This window comes from Spermophilus citellus, assembly GCF_964194105.1.
Source record: "Spermophilus citellus genome assembly, chromosome: 15".
In the NCBI taxonomy this organism is placed as follows: Eukaryota; Metazoa; Chordata; class Mammalia; order Rodentia; family Sciuridae; genus Spermophilus; species Spermophilus citellus.
The window spans coordinates 42002649-42027881 of NC_138195.1; the positions used below are offsets into that span (position 1 = coordinate 42002649).

Genomic DNA, 25233 nt, shown 5'->3' on the forward strand with positions numbered 1-25233 from the left:
TCCAAAACCCACAAAAAGTAATCATTGTGAATATTAATTTTATAAAACATCAACTCTCAAAGAAACCTTGTAGTTTATTTTTGTTTTGGATTTGTCTTAAGATCTATACAGGAGGCAAAAAAATGCGTTCATTAATTATGTTAAGTATATTTTCCTTTAACCTTCCACATTTTTAAATGTTAACTCATCTTCAGAGATTAAAAAATAAAACTAAAAGTCAACTCATGTTTTGGCAGATTTATGACATTTTTACTTAATTCTTTATGTATACGCACAGCCTTTTCCTGGTCTTTGAGTGATTTTCCTTTTCGGGTATGCTATGGCAATTATAAAAGCCACCTGACCAAGCCAACTGAGGCATCATTAGTCAAAGGGTAGCTAGACTTTCACAAACCAGCAGGAATTTTTTTAAAAAGAGGTACAAGAACACATGTGGAAATCCCTATCGTATACATCTAAAAATAAGGAGCCCACTGAACACTGCATGAAGTTGTATGAACACAGCAGATCAGATCAGCACAAGCTATTTCTACCACAACCATTAGAAAGTATGTCTCCCCAGACTTGCTTGCCCCTCTGACAAGAAAGACAACAGGAATCCTAAAGTGTCCAGCACTTCTACAAAGGAAGGTATTGACTCCTACCTGCTGACGTTTGAAAGCCAAATAATCCAGATCTTCCAGCTCCTTCCCAAGCTTCTGGTAGGTTTTCTGAAGGTCAGATTTGTTGGAAACATTTTTAAGGCACTCAAGTGTTCTTTGAAACTGAAAATGAAAAAAAGAAAGCACATTGTTAGGATAACAGCACATTTTTCTCAGTTTCCCAGATAGCTAACACAGAAAGTCAATAATGAGCCTCAGATTCTCCTATCTATATCTATAAGGTACAGATAACAAATGCTATATAATTATCTTTTAGTGAAATAATTAGGGACAATTATAAAGAGTTAATAACTGCATTCTAAGTACAAACAATGTTATTGCATAAATGATAAGCCTGTTAATCCTCACTCTAACGAAAACAGCATGCTTCTATTAAAAAAAAAAAAACCTTCCCTGTTTTAGGATACATTGCTGCTATTTTAAAGAAAAACATCATAATGAATGAATAATTCCAACTCATAACGAGAAGCATTAAAAGAGCTTTAACATTCTAGTTAAGGGGAAAAAATCATAAAAAGGTAGCTGCTTGAATGCTATTTTGCTGTAATGGAATGAAGTCTGACTTGCCTCTGTAGAAAATCTATGTAGAATAGGTCATCCAGCAAACTTCAGAAAAGAATATCTTTCAGAGACTATATTTTGAGAAGGAAAACTAATACTTTGATGATCAAAGCATATGTGACATGTTCAGCAAAACTTATTTATTCTATAACACAGATGAGTTATGAAGTCAGTTCTGCTGAATCAGAATAATCTTGTTCATTTTTAAATCAGATATTAGATAAATACAAAGGTGACAAATTACATAGATCACAGAATACTGTCTTCTACTAATAATTAATTAAGCAAAGGGAGCTCACAAGAATTTGAATTCCTGGTTTATTTTAGTAAATTAGAACACACTTTGTAGGGTTAGTGATTGAAAATGTCAAGTAATATAATTTGAAAGATGTTTGGGATTTGCTCTTTCCTTATGTCATTTATTTCCCATGTTCTGTGTTATTAGACAGACTTCCACAGATAAAGACTTCACCATCTTAAACACACCCAAATTCCACTGTGACTATGATGCTGTAAGACAGGCTAATGAGATTTTATAGAATACATTTAAATTTCCAGGGAAATAAATTGACCCTTACTGTGTATATCTATGGAATAAGTCATATTAAAATGGCATTCTATGAAATTAAATTCTCAATTTCATGAAAGCAACATGTTCATCTCAATCCAAGATGATAGAGGAAAAAGAAATAGAAAATAACACTACAGAACTAAGCCTCTATAGCAGAATAGCAAAATATAATCAATAAATAATCATTTATAACCTACTCTGCTCAAGGCACAATGAATATAAGATTTCCTACCCTAAAGGAATTTACAGATTAGAGGGGAAACTAGACATGAAACTTAGAAATGGGAAGGACACTGACATTTATTGAATGCCTATTTAGCCCCAGGTAGTTTGTGCTTTCCAAATTACTCCTCACAAGAATGACCAGAATTCTATTTCTATTCCCATCTACAAGTGAGTAAACTGGGACTCAGAAAGTTCAATTGAACAAGGGTTTTACTACAATGTCTATGCTTTTTCTACTGTACCATTAAATCTAACACAAGGCAAAGTAGTAAAGACAGTGCAAAACAGAGATAAAAGTAACATGCGGTGAAAATTCAAAAAACCCAGTGAGCCTGATTGAGGGACAGAGGACAGATATAGAAGACATCAAGGAATCTGAATTGGACAACAAAGAATAGGCAGACTTTTCACAGTCTGAAAAAGTCTATCTAGAGTCTACCTATCAGTTTCAACATAGGGAAAACCTGATCATTTTCCCTCTCTTGTAACATAACAAACAAGTTCTTTTATTAACCTTTATATTAAATATTTATCATGTTGTATAACCATTTCTGTGCCTTGCCCATTTCTTGTTCTCTTCTATGTTTAAATAAAAATAATTCCAGATCTAAGATTTTAAAGAATTTAAGTAATTTTATCTTTTAATTAATACGAGATACTTTACCAACTAATCCATTTAATTCTAAAGCATTTTTTATCCCTTGTACTTATTTCTTAGAGACTAAGAAATATTAGCTCTACTTCTTAAATATTTCTTCTTCACGTTTCTCTTTGAGCTTTACTTAACTCCAAATGGGAACTTTAGAGGAAATACGCTTGTAAGAGTTCAAAATAAGAAACATACACAAACACACACCAAAAAAATACTTTCAGATAATTTACCATGGTCAAAGAAAAAAAGGAAGAAAATCCAATAATACATCATCATTGACAGTATTTTAACTAAAGGTTGGAGTTTGCATAATGGGGAGATTTTAGCTTGAACTGTTTATCAGGACTTATAGATTTCATTTATTGATACTAAAGAGCTCAAAAACTACAAAAATTCATTCATTTAAGTAGATTGCTTTAACTTAAAATAACAAATAATTGACAAGGAGATGTCATACAAAATCTGCACTATAACTTTGAGTTAGATTCCTATTAAACACACCCCACCCAAAATTACCCACATACACATTTGAAGTACTAAAGATAAAAGCAATAGTTTTCCGTTGCAGATGAAGCTGAAGTACAGATAGTAAAATGAAGATTGGTTGAAATATACAACTCCTAAAAGAAAATGTAGGGTCAATACTCCAGCATATAGGCAGAGGCAACAACTCTCAAAAGGTCCCCTAAAGCTCAGAAAATAATGCCAAGAGTTAATAAATGGAATGGAATCAAATAAAAAAGTTTCTGCACAGGAAAGTAAACAATCAAGACTGTGAAGAGGAGGGACAAGATGGCAGATTAGAGTGAGGCAGCATTTCTCCTAGTTTAGCTAACCAGAAATCAAGCAATGGGAATACTGCTTCTCCCTGAAGCTTAGAGTGAAAAATCCTGAGACTGGAGGGGCAGTCTGCCCTAGCTGAACCACAGACTGTTCAACTCATTAAACAGATCTAAAATAAGGTTGCCCTGAGTTTATCTCTGTCAGCAGAGAGCCGATCCAGGAGCCACCGTGGAACTACAGTTTGGCAGCACAAACAGGAACTGGAAACCCAGATCTGAGTTCACAGCTATGTTGCATGAAGACTTAACTGCGCCTAATAAGCCCATGGGAAATCAGAAACTAAAAGCATATTCCCAGGGGAAACACAAATTGGATATGCCAGAGAGAACTCATCTCTCCCCAACCCTGTGAGTCCTGAGGCTCTCAGGAGCTAACAAGGCTAGCTACAGTGGGTTAGGAAGTTGGAAGAGTGGGTATGGGGGCACATGGCTCTCAATTTGCCAGCTAAGCAGTCCCAGCAACTGCCCAGTCTGGCACCCACTGAGTTCCCAGGACCCACCCAGACTGGCACCTGCTAGGTCCCAGGACCATCCCAGTCCCTGGGGCTCTCCTTGGACTAGCACCCCACTGGATCCCTGGGTCCCCAGTGCCCACCAGGTCCAGTACCAGTCCAGCATCTGCCCAAGCCCCCCACCCTCCATCCCCCAATGCCCTGGCCTCCCACCTAGCTCACCACTCTGCCTACTAGGCCCACAGCTTTGCCACAGGCCCATAACCCAACCTGCCAGGCCACCACTTCACTGCCAGTCCTGCCCAGCTCAGCCCACAGCTTTTTGTGGCAAACAAGGCCCATCTCCTGGCCCTGATCCACCAGGCCCAGGCCACGTAGGCCACCAGACATAACTACCCAATCAGCCCAGCCTGCCTGGCCCACAACTTTGCAGCCAGGCGCACCTGACCCAGCAAGCCACTTCTCCCCTAGGCCCACCCAGCTTGAAGCTTTGCTGCCTAGCCTGCCCAGTGTACACCAGCTAGACCTGCCCAACAAGCCACTATACCACCTGGCCCAGCCAGCCACTTCACCACCCTGCCTACAACCCAACCAGCACATACCAATCTCCCAAGAAGGGAAGTTGGGAAGTCTTAAACCACAAACTTCAACTCAGTAAGCAACAAAATAAAAAGGTAGGACTCTTCCCAAGGCCCATCCTTCCATGCTTAGTTCATACCTCAAGAATAAATTAAAAGAATATATACTACAGAGCTATAGTAACAAAAAAGGCATAGCATTGACACAAAAACAGACTGGTAGACCAATGGAACAGAATAGAAGACACAGAGACACACCCACATAAATACAGTTATCTCATACTAGACAAAGGCACCATAAACATACATTGGAGAAAAGATAGCCTCTTCAACAAATGGTGCTGGGGAAACTGGAAATCCATTTTAATAAAATGAAATTAGACCCCTATCTCTCACCCTGCCCAAAAATCAACTCAAAGTGAATCAAGGATCTAGGCACTAGACCAGAGACCTTGTGCCTACTAGAAGAAAATGTAGGCCCAAATCTCTATCATGTTAGCTTAGGAACCAAATTCCTCAATAAGACTCCTAAAGTACAAGAAATCAAGAATCAATAAATGGTATTGTATCAAACTAAAAAGCTTCTTCACAGCAAAGGAAACAAGCAAGAACACAAAAAGAAAGCCTACAGAACAGGAGAAAATCTTTGCCACCTGCACCTCAGATAGAGCTTTAATCTCCTGGATATATAAAGAACTCAAAAAACTTAATACTAGAAAAACAAATAACCCAGTCAATAAATGGGCAAAGGAACCGAACAGACACTTCACAGAAGAAGAAATACAATTGATCAACATATATATGAAAAAATGTTCAACATCTCTAGCAATTAGAGAAATGTAAATTAAAATTACACTAAGATTCCATCTCACTCCAGTCAGAATGGCAATGATCAAGAATGCAGGTAACAATAAATGTTGGAGAGCATGTGGGGGAAAAAATTCATTCGTATATTGCTGGTAGGACTGAAAACCTGGTGCACCACTCTGGAAAGCAGTATGGAGATTCCTCAGAAAACTTGGAACAGAGCCACAATTTGACCCTATTATTGCACTCCTCAGTATATACACAAAGGACTTAAAAATCAGCATACTACAGTGATGTGGTCACATCAATGTTTATAGCAGCTGAATTCACAATAGCTTAGGTGTCTTTCAACAGATGAATAGATAAAGAAAACGTAGTATATATACACAATGGAATACTCCTCAACCACAAGGAAGAACGAAATTTGCCAATAAATGGATGGACCTGGAGACTATCATGCTAAGTGAAATTAGACAATATCAAAAACCCAAAAGCCAAATGTTCTGATTAGTGTATACACAGCAAGAGGGGAAGAGAAGTTCATTGTATTAGACAAAGGGGAATGAAGGATAGGATGGGGGGACAGGAATAGGAAAGACAGTAGAATGAATTGGACATAACTTTCCTATGTTCATATATGAATACACAACCAATGAAATTTCACATCGTGTACAACTACAAGAATGTTATCCTAATTCGAATAAATTATATTCCATGTATGTATAATAGGTCAAAATATACTCTACTACAGAGATTCAGACAATGGAAATATACGAGGAAGCATTCCTCTGGTGAGCAAATTCCCCGGGGGTAACTGGCATTCTGTTTCCCAGGCTTGGAATTCTGGGCAGTTTCTCCTAGAAGCTAGTAAGATAACTAATACAGTTGCAGTAACTAGTTTATGGTAATATCCTTCGTGAAGAGACTCTTTGCTAGAGTCTTTTCAGCCTGGACCTTGATTTCAGACATTCAGCTCCTGGAAATAAAGGAACACCAAACAATAATGTAGTTATGGCACTAATGACCTAAAGTAACCTATTGATATAAATAAAGCTTGACAGTTTGGCCTCTCGGCCATTTTGCCATCTTTTCTGCCTCTGCATCTTGTCTCTGTGTCTCTTTTATTTTCCTTGTACTCTACTGTCATGTATATTTAAAAAGAACAAATTTTAAAAGTAATGTGAAGACAGAACCCATAGAATGGGAGAAAAGTTTTGCTAGTTACTCTTCTGACAGAGGATTAATATGTGGAATATATAAAGAACTTTAAAAACTTAGCACCAAAAAAATAACCCAATTAATAACTTAATAAATACCAAGAAGAGCATGGAATAAGATATTTCAAGCTCTAAAAGAAAACAATTGCCAACCAAGATTGCTGTACTCAGCAAGCTCTCTTTAACATTCAAAGGGGAATTACAAACCTTCCATGACAAGGATTAACAAAAAGAATACTAAGCCAGCACTATACAGAATACTTAAAGATAAATTATACATAGAGGATCCCAAAAACAAATCCCAAACTCTCAAATGAATGACAATCAATAGAAGACAAACTAAATGAAAACCAAAACAAAATTAAATACAACAAGTGGCAGCAAACCACAATCACATATCCGTAATAACACTGAATAGAAATGGTCACAACTCCCCAATTAAAAAATGTAGATTAAGAGAATGGATTTTAAAAAATCCAACCATATGCTGTTTGCAAGAGACTCATCTCATAGGTAAGGACACTCACAGGCTGAAGGTAAAAGGAAGGAAAAAACATTTCATGCCAACAGACTTCAAAAACAAGGCAGGAGTAACAATTCTCATATATGACAAAACTGACTTCAAGCAAAAATTAATCAGAAGAGACAGGGCCATCACATCTTAGTAAAGGGAATAATACAACAAGAAGAAATAAATATAGTTAAATCATGTATCCCAAATGTTAACACACCCAATTACACTTAAAAAATACTCATTGATGTTAAATCCCAGATAATCCCAATATAATAATACTGGAATATTTTAATGCACCCTTATCATGAATATACAGGTCATCAAAGCATAAAATCAATAAAGATATATCCAATCCAAATAATAACATAAATCAAATGGACCTAATAGACATCTACATATTATTTCACCCCAAAACAGTTAAGCTCACCTTCTTCTCAGCAGCTTATTGAACCTTCTTCAAAATAGACCATATTCTAGGTCATAATGTTCCTCTAAGTAAATACACATATGCTGATATAATCCAATGCATCATATTGGATCATAATGGAATGAAACTAGAAATCAACAGCAAGAAAAATAACAGAAACCACAAAAATATATGAAGATTAAACAATATACTTTTAAATGAAGAATAAATTAAAGAATAAATGAGAGAAGAAATCAAGAAATTCTTAGAAACAAATGAAAACAAAGATACAACATATCAAATCTCTGTAATAGTATGAAAGCAGTACTAATTAAATTTTTTTGTACCAGGGATTGAATCTAGAGGCACTTAATCACAGGGCCACATCCACAGCCCTTTTTCTATTTTTTTTTTTTTTTGAGTCAGAGCCTCACTAAGTTGCTCAGGCTGGCCATGAACCTGTGATACTCCTGCCTCAGCCTCCCAAGCCACTGAGATTATAGATGTGCACCACCATGCCCTGCCTAAGAAGAAAATTTATTACATTAAAAATATAGAGAGATCCCAAATAAATAGCTTATGCTCCACCTCAAGGCCTTAGAAAAAGAACAAACTAACCCTAAAACCAGTAGAAGACAGAAAAAAGTAAAGATCAGAGCCAAAATTAATGAAAGTGAGAATAATGAAACAATACATAGGATCAATGCAACAAAAAGTTAGTTTTTTATTTAACTAAGATTAGTTAGCCAAATGAACCAAAAGAAAGAAAGAGGACCCAAACAACAAAATTGGACATGACAAAGGAGATATTACCACAGACAATTCCGAAATCAAGATGATCATTAGAAACTATTTAAAAAATTTATATTCCAATAAACTGTAAAATCTTGAAGACATTGACTAATATGTAGATACTTATGACCTTCCCAAATTGAATCAGGAAGATATAGAAAACATAAACAGACCAATGAAATTGAAACAACAATCAAAAACCTACCAATGAAGAAAAGTCCAAGACCAGATGGATTCTCAGCTGAGTTTTATCAGACATTTACTGAAGAACTAACACAAGTCTTCCTCAATTTATTCCATAATATTGAAAGGGAGAGAATACTCCCAAATAATTCTATGAAGCTACTATAACCCTGATACCAAACCAGAAAAAGATACATGTAGGAAAGAAAACTACAGACCAATATCCCTGATGAACATCGATACAAAAATTCTCAATAAAATATTAGTAAACTGCATTTAAAAATGTATGAGGAATCCTACATCACATGGAGAATAAACAATATGCTACTGAATGAACAAAGGGTTACAGAAGACATCAAAGAGGAAATTAAAAAATTCTTAGAGGTAAATGAAAACTCAGACACAACATATCGAAATCTCTGGGACACTATGAAAGCAGTACTAAGAGGAAAAATCATTTCATGGAGTTCATTCCTTAAAAGAAGGAAAAGCCAACAAATAAATGACCTCACACTACACCTCAAAGCCTTAGAAAAAGAAGGACAAATTAGCAGCAAATACAGTTTAGAAGGCAAGAAATAATTAAAATCAGACCTGAAATCAATGAAATCAAAACAAAAGAAACAATCAAAAAAATGACAAAACTAAAAGTTGGTTCTTTGAAAAAATAAATAAGATTGATAGACCACTAGCCATGCTAACAAAGAGAAGAAGAGAGAGAACCCAAATTAATAGCTTACGGGATGAAAAAGGCAACATCACAACAGACACTTCAGAAATACAGAAGATAATTAGAAATCATTTTGAAACCCTATACTCTAATAAAATAGAGGATAGTGAAGGCATCGATAAATTCCTTAAGGCATATGAGCTACCCAGATTGAGTCAGGATGATATAAACAACCTAAACAGACCAATATCAAGTGAGGAAATAGAAGAAGCCATCAAAACACTACCAACCAAGAAAAGCCCAGGACTTGACGGATACACAGCAGAGTTTTACAAGAATTTTAAAGAAGAACTAATACCAATACTCTACAATCTATTTCAGGAGATAGAAAAAGAGGGAGTACTTCCAAATCCATTCTATGAGGCCAACATCACCCTGATTCCAAAACCAGATAAAGACACTTCAAAGAAAGAAAACTTCAGACCAATATCCCTAATGAATTTAGATGCAAAAATCCTCAATAAAATTCTGGCAAATCGGATACAAAAACATATCAAAAAGATTGTGCACCATGACCAAGTGGGATTCATCCCTGGGATGCAAGGCTGGTTCAATATACGGAAATCAATAAATGTAATTCACCACATCAATAGACTTAAAGATAAGAACCATATGATCATCTCAATAGATGCTGAAAAAGCACTCGACAAAATACAGCATCCCTTTATGTTCAAAACTCTAGAAAAATTAGGGATAACAGGAAATTACCTCAACATGGTAAAAGCTACATACGCTAAGCCTCAGGCCAGCATCATTCTAAATGGAGAAAAATTGAAGGCATTCCCTTTAAAATCTGGAAAAAGACAAGGATGCCCTCTCTCACCACTTCTATTCAACATAGTTCTTGAAACACAAACCATAGCAATTAGACAGACGAAAGAAATTAAAGGCATAAATATAGGAAAAGAAGAACTTAAATTAGCACTATTTTCCAATGACATGATCCTATACCTAGCAGACCCAAAAAATTCAACCAAGAAATTTCTAGAACTAGTAAATGAATTCAGCAAAGTGGCAGGATATAAAATCAATACCAATAAATCAAAGGCATTCCTGTACATCAGTGACAAATTCTCTGAAATGGAAGTGAGGACAACTACTCCATTCACAATATCCTCAAAAAAAATAAAATACCTGGAAATCAACTTAACAAAAGAGGTGAAAGAGCTATACAATGAAAAGTACAGAACCCTGAAGAAAGAAATAGAAGAAGACCTTAGAAGATGGAAGGATTTACCTTGCTCATGGATTGGTAAAATTAATATTATTAAGATGGCCATATTACCAAAAGGACTTTACATATTCAATGCAATTCCCATCAGAATCCCAATGACATTCCTTGCAGAAATAGAAAAAGCAATCATGAAATTCATCTGGAAAAACAAGAGACCCAGAATAGCTAAAGTAATTCTAAGCAGGAAGAGTGAAATTGGTGGTATCGTGATTCCAGATTTTAAACTATACTAATAGAGCAATAGTAAAAAAAACAGCATGGTACTGGCACCAAAACAGGCTGGTAGACCAATGGTACAAAATAGAGGACACAGAGACAAATTCACAAAATTACAACTACCTTATATTAGACAAAGGTGCTAAAACCATGCAATGGAGAAAGGATAGCATCTTCAACAAATGGTGCTAGGAGAACCGGAAATCCATATGCAACAAAATGAAATTGAATCCCTTTCTCTCATAATGCACAAAAGTCAACTCAAAATGGATCAAGGAGCTAGGAATCAGACCAGAGACTCCGCATCTAATAGAAGATAAAGTTGGCCCTAATCTTCATCACGTAGGGGGAGGCACCAAATTTCTTAATAAGACAAATATAGCACAAGAGTTAAAACCAAGAATCAACAAATGGGATGAATTCAAGCTAAAAAGTTTTTTCTCAGCAAGAGAAATAATATGTGAAGTGAATAGGGAGTCTACATCCTGGTAACAAATTTTTACCCCCCAAACATCAGATAGAGCTCTAATCTCTAGGGTATACAAAGAACTCAAAAAGTTAAACAACAAAAAAGCAAATAACCCAATCAACAAATGGGCCAAGGACTTGAACAGAAACTTCTCAGAAGAGGATATACAATCAATCAATAAATACATGAAAAAATGCTCACCATCTCTAGCAATCAGAGAAATGCAAATTAAAACTACTCTAAGATACCATCTCACTCCAATAAGAATGGCAGCCATTATGAAGTCAAACAACAATAAGTGCTGATGAGGATGCGGGGTGGGGGGAAGGTACACTCATACATTGCTGGTGGGACTGCAAATTGGTGCAGCCAATTTGGAAAGCAGTATGAAGATTCCTTGGAAAGCTGGGAATGGAACCACCATTTGACCCAGCTATTCCCCTTCTCGGACTATACCCAAAAGACTTAAAAAGAGCATACTACAGGGACACAGCCACATCAATGTTTATAGCAGCACAATTCACAATAGCTAGAATGTGGAACCAACCTAGATGCCCTTCAATAGATGAATGGATTAAAAAATGTGGCATTTATACACAATGGAATATTACTCAGCATTAAAAAATAACAAGATCATGGCATTTGCAAGCAAATGGATGGCATTAGAGCAGATTATGCTAAGTGAAGTTAGCCAATCCCTACAAAACAAATGCCAAATGTCTTCTCTGATATGGGGGGGGGGGGTGACTCAAAATGGGATAGGGAGGAAGAGCATGAGAAGAAGACTACCACTAAATAGGGAAGAGAGGTGGGAGGGAAAAAGAGGGAGAAGGGGAGTTGCACGGAAGATGGAAGGAGAACCTCATTGTTATACAGAATACATATATGATCTTGTAATGAGAAAAAGAAAAAAAAAGTGTGTCACATTAGTTTGGATAGAGAGAAAAGATGGGAGAGGAGGGGAGGAGTAGGGAGGATAGGAAGGGCAGCAGAATAGAATAGACAATATGATTGATGTATGTACATTCCATGTATGTATTATATGTCAAAATACATTCTGCTGTCATGTATGACTAAAAAAAAATAAAATAAAATAAAAATAAATTGTATGGTTAAAAAAATGTATTAGGAAGATAATACACCATGATCAAATAGGCTTCAATCCAGGGATTCAAGGCTGGTTCAACATATGCAAATCAATAAATGTAATTTATCACTTAAATAGAATCAATAATAAGAAGAATCATATAATCATCTAAGTAGATACTGAAAAGGCCTTTGATAAAATATAGCAACTATTCATGTTAAAAATATCAGAGAGGATTCCAACATGGCGGCGGGCGCAGAGAGATCAAGTCTCTGACCTCTTCAGCTGTGCAGGCATAGGGAGTCGTAAACAACCTAAATCTGTTTGCTCAGGATCACTAGGCAATGCTGAGCTGATGTGGATCTGGGGCGAACAGTCTGGGCCTCTCAGAACACACACTAAGCCCGGATCGGCTGAATTCAAGCTCCTGTTCGCCTGCTTCCCGCAGACAAACAGCTGTGACTCAGCACTAATCCATCCGGCTGAAACAACTGGTCAGCCCTTCTGATCCTACGGAGGTAAATGCCAACCGAGCCTTCATAGGTAGTGGCCACAGGTTTGAAACGGGGCTTGGGAGAGACACTAAGGACCCACCCGTTGCATTGGTCGCCCAGCAAAGGGAAACGAACTGTCGCCATTTGCAAGAGACACCACCATGGCAGAGAACTGACGTCACCAGACTGCGGCGGAGGAGATAACTTCATTGAAACCTGCGGCTACAGGTGTGAAATTCCCTAGCCTTCCCTCTCCACACATCGGGGAAACCTTAAGGGCCCCTCCCAGCTCTCCCGTGAGCACAATAGCCAGACCGAGGGAATCATAGGTGGCGTGGGACCCGTGGCGCGGAACTACCGCTCCCACCAGTGCTGACAGCTGAGGTCTCTTGCACCAGCTACCGGGGGCGTGGCTACCGGAGGGCAAGTAAAATTCGCTGAGGATTCTCAGCCCCAAGCTCTACAAATTTAGGGTCTCAGGGAATGGCAAACTGGAAGAGTGTGCCCAGTCATACATGAAAACAGGGCTCCCGGGAGCAGCAGACCTGGCGTGTAGCCAGTATTGTGGTGAGCAGCACCCGTGAGAGGGGCCTGGCTAGAGGAAAAGTGGGAAGTGACTAGACACAAGAGGAGGCCCTAGGCACTCAGGATTGGAGACTCGCCCAGTCTGGGAGGAGGAGCTGCTGCACAGTGATTGGTTCCCGTGTATTGACAGGAGAAACTTGGCCTGGTGGGCACAGCGCCACCTACTGGAAGAGAAGTTAATCAAACTCTAAGACTGCATTTGTTAGTTGTGTTTTTTTTCTTTTTTCTTTTCTCTTTTTTTTTTTTTTTTTGATTTGGGTTTTTCTTTCATTTTCATTTTTCTTTCTTGTTGTTTTTTTTAATTTTTTTTTAAATTTTTTAAAAATTTTTTTTCTTCTAATTTTAATTTTAATTTTTTATTATTTTTTTTAATTTTTTTTTCTTTTTTTATTTCCTTTTTTTTTCTTCTTTTGTCTTTTCATTTCTTTTCAATTATCTTATCCCCCCTTCCTTGAATTCTACCAGCTTACTCTCATTCTCTTTAGTGACTTCTTCCCTTCCCTTCTAATACCTTTCCTCCCAAGCATCTAATAAATTTATAGGAGTAAACAGTAACTCATCAGTCAAACAGAACAAGAAGTAACATGAGCAGCTTCAAAAAGCAAGGAAGAAAAGGAGTACAAACAATGCAGGACAGCCTAAATATTCAGGAGGACCTAGAGTCATCAGAAAAATGGTCATATAAAGAACTCAAGGAACACCTTAGACAGATGGAATGGAACCTTAAAGAGGATACAAGACAACAAATTCAAGCAGCAAAAGAACACATTGAGAATGAATTACATAAACAGATAAAAGAAGAAGTTAAGCATCTTTAACAGGAGATAGAGATTATAAAAAATAATCAAACAATAATTCTAGAAATGAAGGAAACGATAAACCAAATTAAAAACTCAATTGAGAGTATCACTAACAGAGTGGAGCAAGTAGAAGCCAGAACGTCAGATAATGAAGACAAAATATATCATCTTGAAAAGAGTCTAGCCAACTCAGAAAGGCTAGTATAAAATCATGAGAAAAACATCCAAGAGTTATGGGATAACATAAAAAAAACCAAACTTACGAGTCATCGGGATAGAAGAAGGTACAGAGATTCAAACCAAGGGAATGAGTAAACTGCTGAATGAAATAATTACAGAAAACTTTCCAGAAATAAAAAAGGTAACAGATATACAAATTGAAGATGCATACAGGACACCGAGCACACAAAATCACAGTAGACCAACGCCAAGACACATTGTTATGAAGATATCCAATATACAGAACAAAGAGAAAATATTAAAAGCTATAAGAGAAAGGAGACAGATTACATTCAGGAGTAAACCAATAAGGTTAACAACGGATCTTTCATCACAGACACTGAAAGCAAGAAGGTCATGGAACAATGTATTTCAAACACTGAAAGACAATGGATGCCAACCAAGAATTCTGTATCCAGCAAAATTAGGCTTCAGGTATGACAACGAAATAAAAATCTTTCATGATAAACAAAAGTTAAAAGAATTTGCATCCAGAAAACCAGCATTGCAAAGCATTTTGAGCAAAACACTACACGAGGAAGAAATGAAAAACAATAACCAAAACCATCAGTAGGAAGTGCCTCAGTAAAGACAGAGGGCGAGGGGAAAGATAATCATGGAGAAACAAACTAAATTTTTTTAAAAAAGGATAAATAATCAAACATGGCAGGAAGTACAAACCATATATCAATAGTAACTCTGAATGTTAATGGCTTAAACTCTCCAATAAAGCGACATAAGCTGGTATCATGGATTAAAAAAAACAAATCCAACAATATGCTGCCTCCAGGAGACACATCTGATTGGAAAAGACATACACAGGCTGAAGGTGAAAGGATGAGAAAAAATATACCATGCACACGGTCCTCGTAAGCAAGCAGGGGTGGCCATCCTCATATCGAATAAAATCGACTTCAAGACTAAGTTAATCAAAAGGGATAAAAAAGGACATTATGTACTGTTAAAAGGAACCATTCACCAACAAGACATAACAATTATCAATATTTATGCACCAAATAATGGTGCTGCGACATTCATAAAACAAATTCTCCTCAAGTTCAAGAATCAAATAGACCACAACACAATAATTATGGGTGATTTCAACACACCTCTCTCACCATTGCACAGATCCTCCAAACAAAAGTTGAATAAAGAAACTATAGAACTCAATATCACAATCAATAACCTAGACTTAACTGACATATATAGAATATATCAACCATCATCAAATGGATATACTTTTTTCTCAGTAGCACATGGATCCTTCTCAAAAATAGACCATATATTATGCCATAGGGCAACCCTCAGTAAATATAAAGGGGTGGAGATAATACCTTGCATTTTATCTGATCATAATGGAATGAAACTGGAAATCAATGATAAAAGAAGGAAGGAAAAATCCTACATCACATGGAAAATGAACAATATGTTACTGAATGATCAATGGGTTACAGAAGACATAAAGGAGGAAATCAAAAAATTCTTAGAGATAAATGAAAATACAGACACAACATATCGGAATCTATGGGACACAATGAAAGCAGTTTTAAGAGGAAAATTCATCACCTGGAGGTCATTCCTCAAAAAAAGAAAAAAACAACAAATAAATGAGCTCACACTTCATCTCAAAGACCTGGAAAAGGAAGAGCAAAACAACAGCAAATGTAGCAGAAGGCAAGAAATAATTAAAATCAGAGCGGAAATCAATGAAATTGAAACAAAAGAAACTATTGAAAAAATTAACAAAACTAAAAGTTGGTTCTTCGAAAAAATAAATAAGATTGACAGACCTTTAGCCATGCTAACAAAGAGAAGAAGAGAGAGAACTCAAATTACTAACATACGGGATGAAAAAGGCAATATCACAACAGATGCTACAGAAATACAGAAGACAATTAGAAATTATTTTGAAAACCTATATTCCAATAAAATAGAAGATAGTGAAGACATCGATAAATTTCTTAAGTCATATGATTTGCCCAGACTGAGTCAGGAGGATACACACAATTTGAACAGACCAATATCAATGGATGAAATTGAAGAAGCCATCAAAAGACAACCAACCAAGAAAAGCCCAGGACCAGATGGGTATACAGCAGAGTTTTACAAAACCTTTAAAGAAGAATTAATACCAACACTTTTCAAGTTATTTCAGGAAATAGAAAAAGAGGGAGCTCTTCCAAATTCATTCTATGAGGCCAACATCACCCTGATTCCAAAACCAGACAAAGACACCTCAAAGAAAGAAAACTACAGACCAATATCTCTAATGAACCTAGATGCAAAAATCCTCAATAAAATTCTGGCGAATCGAATACAAAAACACATCAAAAAAATTGTGCACCATGATCAAGTAGGATTCATCCCTGGGATGCAAGGATGGTTCAATATACGGAAATCAATAAATGTTATTCACCACATCAATAGACTTAAAGAAAAGAACCATATGATCATCTCGATAGACGCAGAGAAAGCATTCGACAAAGTACAGCATCCCTTTATGTTCAAAACATTAGAAAAACTAGGGATAACAGGAACTTACCTTGACATTGTAAAAGTTATCTATGCTAAGCCTCAGGCTAGCATCATTCTGAATGGAGAAAAATTGAAGGCATTCCCTCTAAAATCTGGAACAAGACAGGGATGCCCTCTATCACCAATTCTATTCAATATAGTTCTCGAAACACTGGCCAGAGCAATTAGACAGACGAAAGAAATTAAAGGCATAAAAATAGGAAAAGAAGAACTTAAATTATCACTATTTGCAGATGACATGATTCTATACCTAGAAGACCCAAAAGGGTCTACAAAGAAACTACTAGAACTAATAAATGAATTCAGCAAAGTGGCAGAATATAAAATCAACACGCATAAATCAAAGGCACTTCTGTATATCAGCGACAAAACTTCTGAAATGGAAATGAGGAAAAACACTCCATTCACAATATCCTCAAAAATAATAAAATACTTGGGAATCAACCTAACAAAAGAGGTGAAAGATTTATACAATGAAAACTACAGAACCCTAAAGAGAGAAGTAGAAGAAGATCTTAGAAGATGGAAAAATATACCCTGTTCATGGATAGGCAGAACTAACATCATCAAAATGGTGATATTACCAAAAGTTCTCTATAGGTTTAATGCAATGCCAATCAAAATCCCAACGGCATTTCTTGTAGAAATAGATAAAGCAATCATGAAATTCATATGGAAAAGGCGATATTACCAAAAGTTCTCTATAGGTTTAATGCAATGCCAATCAAAATCCCAACGGCATTTCTTGTAGAAATAGATAAAGCAATCATGAAATTCATATGGAAAAATAAAAGACCCAGAATAGCAAAAGCAATTCTAAGCAGGAAGTGTGAATCAGGCGGTATAGCGATACCAGATTTCAAACTACATTACAGAGCAATAGTGACAAATACAGCATGGTACTGGTACCAAAACACGCGGGTGGACCAATGGTATAAAATAGAGGACACAGAGACTAATCCACAAAGTTACAACTATCTTATATTTGATAAAGGGGCTAAAAGCATGCAATGGAGGAAGGATAGCATCTTCAACAAATGGTGTTGGGAAAACTGGAAATCCATATGCATCAAAATGAAACTGAATCCCTTTCTCTTGCCATGCACAAAAGTTAACTCAAAATGGATCAAGGAGCTTGATATCAAATCAGAGACTCTGCGTCTGATAGAAGAAAAAGTTGGCTCCGATCTACATATTGTGGGGCCGGGCTCCAAATTCCTTAATAGGACACCCATAGCACAAGAGTTAATAACAAGAATCAACAAATGGGACTTACTTAAACTAAAAAGTTTTTTCTCAGCAAGAGAAACAATAAGAGAGGTAAATAGGGAGCCTACATCATGGGAACAAATTTTTACTCCTCACACTTCAGATACAGCCCTAATATCCAGAGTATACAAAGAACTCAAAAAATTAGACAATAAGATAACAAATAACCCAATCAACAAATGGGCCAAGGACCTGAACAGACACTTCTCAGAGGAGGATATACAATCAATCAACAAGTACATGAAAAAATGCTCACCATCTCTAGCAGTCAGAGAAATGCAAATCAAAACCACCGTAAGATACCATCTCACTCCAGTAAGATTGGCAGCCACTATGAAGTCAAACAACAACAAGTGCTGGCGAGGATGTGGAGAAAAGGGTACACTTGTACATTGCTGGTGGGACTGCAAATTGTTGCGGCCAATTTGGAAAGCAGTTTGGAGATTCCTGGGAAAGATGGGAATGGAACCACCATTTGACCCTGCTATTGCCCTTCTCGGACTATTCCCTGAAGACCTTAAAAGAGCATGCTACAGGGATACTGCCACATCGATGTTCATAGCAGCACAATTCACAATAGCTAGACTGTGGAACCAACCCAGATGCCCTTCAATAGATGAATGGATAAAAAAAATGTGGCATCTATACACAATGGAGTACTATGCAGCAATAAAAAATGACAAAATCATAGAATTTGCAGGGAAATGGATGGCACTAGAGCAGATTATGCTTAGTGAAGCTAGCCAATCCCTAAAAAACAAATACCAAATGTCTTCTTTGATATAATGAGAGCAACTATGAACAGAGCAGGGAGGAAGAGCAGGAAGAAAAGATTAACATTAAACAGAGACATGAGATGGGAGGGAAAGGGAGAGAAAAGGGAAATTGCATGGAAATGAAGGGAGACCCTCATTGCTATACAAAATTACATATAAGAGGTTGTGAGGGGAATGGGAAAATAAACAAGGAGAGAAATGAATTACAGTAGATGGGGTAGAGAGAGAAGATGGGAGGGGAGAGGAGGGGGGATAGTAGGGAATAGGAAAGGTAGCAGAATACAACAATTACTAATAGGGCATTATGTAAAATTGTGGATGTGTAACCGACGTGATTCTGCAATCTGCATTTGGGGTAAAATTGGGGGTTCATAACCCACTTCAATCTAATGTATGAAATATGATATGTCAAGAGCTTTGTAATGTTGTGAACAACCAATAAAAAAAATAAAATTTTAAAAAAAAAAGAATGAAGGTGAGGAAACGATGCACCTGGATTAATGCCAGCTTCAGGGAATGGAATTAGAAGTCAGAACAATGCCAAAGCAAACTAAGCCGTCTTTTACTTACAGATGACACATGCTGCAAGAGACACATGACATCAATCATGTCCGCAAGGATAAGGAGTCTGGTAACTGCAGCCAACAAGGCACGAGCAGCTTGAACCACAGCCTCCCTTTTCGGGAGATAACAGGGGTCATCTGTAAATCTCTCAGCTGATACCTTCAGAGCTTCACCTGAAAAACACAGCCCAAAATAAGTTACACTTAAATTTTATATCTATTTCAGCATTTATCAGCCAAACTAATTGCAAGTACATTCCATGACTAAGCATAGTATTAAAATACTATCAGTTGATGCTAGGACATTTTCTCTTAATAAACAAACTAAGGTTCAAACTGACATTTGTTTTTGATAAATGCTCTGAAATTTAAGAAGCATGATCCCATCTTACTGCAAGAAAATTATGCTCAGTTGAATAGATAACATCCAGTAAAAGTTGCTATCAACTTCTGCATTTGCTGAATCTTAATTGCTGTGAAAGATTTCATCACAAGACTTCAATCATAAATACTTCTGTCTATAAAAATAACTTAAATCTTCATCAAGTTACTTTTTAACTCAATGGATATTATAAAAGAACTAGCCTTTAAAATGAAAGCAGCTCTCTAATAAAAGTTTAACATAGGCTGATTTATTCTATACCAATATAGTCAATTGTATTCTAAATTTAGTCACAGAAGTAATACTTCACAGTACATAATTGTCAGAGAAATGCCATGTCTACTACTTTTAAGGTCTTTTAGATTAAATTTTTTTATTATAAATATAATGTGTATTCATTTGTTTTTAAGAGTTCCCAGTTCAGAAGGGTCTAAGATGAAAAAGTTTCCTTTTCCCTAATCTAGAAATATAATTCATAGAGAATTTCCATGTCTATTTTTTAATTTTTAAACTTATTTTTATTATAAAAGTAATATGTGCCCATTTCTTTTACATAATATACCATATAAAGAGTATAAAGTAAAATTCTAAAATTCTCCATGCTAATTCCTAAAAACATCAACCATTCATTCATCCCTTTATCTAGAAATATTTCCATGAACATATAGCTTACATGTATGTGTATATATAAGCATATATGTATATGCTTTATACATAAATGTGTGAATATTTTATTTATGTGTGTTTTATGAAAATTTATATTGATTTGTTTTCCATAAAGAGATTTGATATCATAAGAAAACATTTATTTTACATATTATAAATGGAAAATATAATAGAGATATAAAACATTTGCACAAGTGGTTGCATACTGTAGAAATTTTCGACAACTTGTTATTTTCACTTACTAGTTTATTTTCTTTTCACACTGGAATATAGGTGATCGGGCAGTAATATAATCCATCAATGAACAGTGTGGATTCAAGTCAGACTGTTTCAATGCCTCTGTCCTTGGATAAGTCACTTAACTTTTTATGACTCATTTTCCTTTTTTGTAAATGGAGTAATAATAACAACAAATATCTACAATTTTATGAGGAATAAATAAGAGTGCTTGGCACTTAACAAACACTTGATTAGTGTCATAATGATTTTAAATGATTTATTGACATACAAAAATATGAATATTTTAGTTTTCACTTGTGAACTTCAACATAACAAATGGAATAAATTATTATTAAGAAAAAAAATATTGTTTCTTATCACAGACAAAACCTGTGAAGAGAGACTGGTACTGCCTCAACATGTTACAGTCTTTCTTTTTTTTTTTTTTTTTACATGGTTATTTTTTTTTTATTGGTTGTTCACAACATTACAAAGCTCTTGACATATCATATTTCATACATTAGAATCAAGTGGGTTATGAACTCCCATTTTTACCCCAAATACAGATTGCAGAATCACATCGGTTGCACATCACATTTTTACAGTCTTTCATTTAGCTCTCATAAGCAACTCCATGTTAGGAACTCAGATTCTGAAATCACATTCTTCTGAAATCACATTCTTATCCATCACTTCTTGTTCTAGGAACTTGGACACTTAAATATTTTCAGTGTCCTTATCTACATGGAAAAGATACAAAATATTACTGGTCTCACAGTGTTTCTGGGATATTTAGATAATTCATATTTTATATTTAGCACTATATCTGAAGCAGAGAATGCATTCAACAAAGAGTAACCATTATTTCTCAGGAAATTTCTAGTAAAGATGGTAAATTTTTAAGAACAATAAATGGATGATTTTTGTGTGCTTCTCTGCAAGTCGTAACTGCTACTAGGAGACTGAAAAATTAAACTGACCTCCAAAATTTAGAGAGCAGATATATTTACACACAAAAAAAAAATAAAAGTAAAAAATAAAAAGATTATCTGTTCCTACTGTGACTCTGAATTGGAGAGTTATAATGGCCTTTTGTAGAATACTGTTTTTGATTTCACATACCAAAACTAAATATATATCAAAAAAGAATTATGTATTTTTGACTCAAACAAATGTTAGGATATTGAACAACTGGGCTGAAGAACCATACTCAGAAAAAGATCATTTGAACAACTATTTTAGTCTTTGTTAAGGTAAAGCCAGTCAGGTAACACAGCTGGAAGGAGAAAAGTCACTCCCTGAAGTCATTAACATAGAGGCTGTGAGTTAACTTCCTATTATTGGATTTGTCCCCACTTACCACCCCCTGCTCCCAACTAAGTACTTCTAAGCCTTTTTAGTTGGTTTTAGCTCATACTTCTGGGCCCAACTTAAAAATCACTTTGCAAAGTCTTAGACCCCCATTATTAAGGCATGTGGTACAGCAGGATTCTATGCTTCTGATCATAACACCTCATATCCATGTAATGAACAATTAGTATTAAAGTCTATCTTCTGTATCATAAGACTAGTAAAAGCAAGCGTTGCATTGGTCCTGTCATCAATGCAATATTCCCAGGATCTAGAATAGTGCCTGCTTTATCTTCTGTATTCAATATACTAGATTATTGAATGAATATGTGAATCAGCATTATTCAATTTTTTTTGACAAAATGTATTATTCCTATATGACATATGACAACACCCTAGGCATCCAGGATATGGAGATTGGTACAAACCAATTTTGCAGCCCAAAAAGTTCATAATCAAATGAGAGTCAACAAACTCGGATAGATACAATCTAAGGAGGGTGCTGGAGAGGCCTGTATAGATTACAAGACACAGAGAAGGACCTACCTCTGCCTGAATGTTAGAGGACAGAGGAATATTCTAAGAGCAAAATGTTTCAATTGCTGACAAAGAGCTAGTTTATTGACTATAGCCAGTTCACTGTCAAATTTTCTGTCAGAAGAAAATGGCTATTTTCCTAATTAAATAGAAAAAAAAATTTCTTAATTACATGTAGAGGATCTACAGTTTTTAAATAGCGTTCCCAATCTTGCTTATCATGCTTTAACTTTGAAGTTTAATGGTTAGTGTTATGGTTTAGATATTAGGTGCCCCCAAAAGATCATGGGTAAGATAATTCAAGAAAGTTTAGATTTAATAACCTGGTCAATGCATTAATCCCCTGATAGGGATTAACTGGGTGGTAATTATAGACAGGTTGGGTGTGGCTGAAGGACTCAGATCCCTGGGTCATGCCTTTGGGATATTTTGCCCTTATTGAGCAGAACTCTCCCTCTTCTGCTTCCTCTCCCTCCCTTCTCTCTACCCCACTCCTTCCTGGTGTCCTGTTCCCAGCTGCTTTCCTCTGCACAATGTTTCCACCATAATGTTCCACCTCACCTCAGCCCCAAGTAATGGAGTTGGCCAACTATGGACTGAGACCTCCAAAACAATGAGCCCCAAAATGAACTTTTCCTTCTCTACATTGTTCTTGTCAGGTCTTTTGGTAACCACAGCAAAAAAAAAAAAAAAAAAAAATTGACTAAACCAATTAGGAGAATTAGGAGAATCCATTTTTTAAAATACATACAAATGACTACATTTTTCCTTCATAAATACCACTCCATTCATAAAAGCAATTAACTAAAAGTCTTTAAAAATACCACAAAAGTTAGGCACAGAAAGCTTTTTTCTACTGGACTCATTTGGCTCTTTCCTATAAAATCTGCTCTTTTAAATCTTAAAACAAAAATCAATTATGAAATCCCTGTTTAAATAATGTACAAAAGTATAAGCATATGAATATTTACATTTATGTCTCAAGCATATATAAGTGTAATATATAAAAATTTCTGAATATAAAAAGCTGATATATACAATTATTATGTGATAGTATAAGTAAACCTCACAAGTACAAAAAGAAAGTTTTGACCAAATATACACATTACAAAATATTCTTCACTTTACAATGATTCCTACATAGTATTTTACAAGTTCCTTTACTGCATTTAAAAATGATTCTACTTCTCAAAGTGATTACGTTGATTATGAACTTGAAAATCAAACAAAATACGGAATAAGCAAAACATCCAGAGGAGAAAGAAGAAAAACCATATTGAAGAGAAGTAGGTACTAACGTTCAATATCCTCCAACTTTTGTAATTAAGATTGTGTTTATGATTAAATTAAGATTTCTAGAATATGCCTCTGGTCATCCTTCTGAAAGTGTGTGTTTTAATATACACATGTAACAAGCACTAGTGACTACTAATTGATTCAATATATAATAACATACTCTGGTATAATGGGGTTCACAGATTGAAATTGGGCACTAAGGGTTTGGTTTTATTTGTTTTTAATTGGGAAACTGCCAATTTGAATTTGAAAGCTCCTAAGAGGTAGAAGCTTGAATATAACTTTGGAGCAGACTATTCTTTTATTTGGCAGGGAAGAAAAAAGACAACTTCAATTAGATCCTAACCTTACACAGATATTTTTTTTAAATATCCTCCTTTAAAAAGTCTGAGACAGTGTGGTCAAAGGAAGAAAACCTTATTATGGCACAGGAAAGATAGAAACTGCTGCTATGCAGACTCAGGTTTGGGTGCTACAAGAACATGAGCAGGTTTACACAGAGTGAAAGTACATATGGTTGCCATTAAAAGATACTATGTTTTATTTGTTTTATTCAAACTTTCAGTGAACTCTCAATAAAAGTTATAATTTTCTTTCAACCAAGGCAGATTAACAAAAACCAGATTTATTTTCCAAAATCAAAAAAAAGACAAAAATGTGAAAAATTGGTTATTAAATCGCTGAATGTCAGGCAGTGGAGGACAATAATCCCTGAGAATTGAAAAACAAACAGAATAAGCCTTTTGCTAGCTTCAGCTTAGTGCCAGGAGAGAATTTTCAGGCCACAATACAAGAAGGGAAACCACAGAAGAGCCTGACAAACTTTCTGAACTGAGAGGCAAAGTTAAGAATACTGGGGGATCAAGGCAACTAAAGTACACATTGTAGATATCGAATAGAAAAGGGGAGAACTCAGAAGATCTAAAGAGGCTGCCACTTGAGTATTCTGTTGAAGAATAAGCATCCCATACTTGGGAAGAAACTAAACAAATCTGGAGCAAGAACCATCTAAGAAGATTTGAGGTAATAGATAATATGGCATTCACAGAGAATTGAGAATAGCATTTGACCCACCACTACAATGGAAAACTCCATGACTTGTATATTAGGTAGAATATATTTTTAAATATATACATATAAATATATAAAATATAGTTTTTAATAATGGGGAATACTCAGCCTTAAACTGAGCATTGTCCCAGCCCCTCCTAACAAAGCAATTCAGAGAAAGCAAATTCCAGCCTTCAAGACCAGCAGCAGACATGCATTGGGGAGTAGCTATGGCCAGATAAAGGAAAAAGGAGGCCATCGTAATGACTTAACTAAAGTAGAAGGTCAAGACTA

The 25233-nt window shown here is 35.7% G+C and overlaps 1 protein-coding gene across 5 annotated transcripts in view; it reads right to left on the bottom strand.

Annotated features, from left to right (window-relative positions):
- The window catches only part of CTNNA3 (catenin alpha 3), a 1724633-nt gene that overhangs the window by 1584901 nt on the left and 114499 nt on the right, over window positions 1-25233 (bottom strand). For all 5 annotated transcript variants that reach the window (XM_081267908.1, XM_081267907.1, XM_081267910.1 and 2 more), the window contains exons 4-5: window positions 19447-19613; window positions 645-764 (exon numbers count right to left, since the gene is read on the bottom strand). In XM_081267908.1, the coding sequence (XP_081124034.1) occupies window positions 645-764; window positions 19447-19613 (287 nt within the window). The remainder of the gene's footprint in view (window positions 1-644; window positions 765-19446; window positions 19614-25233) is intronic.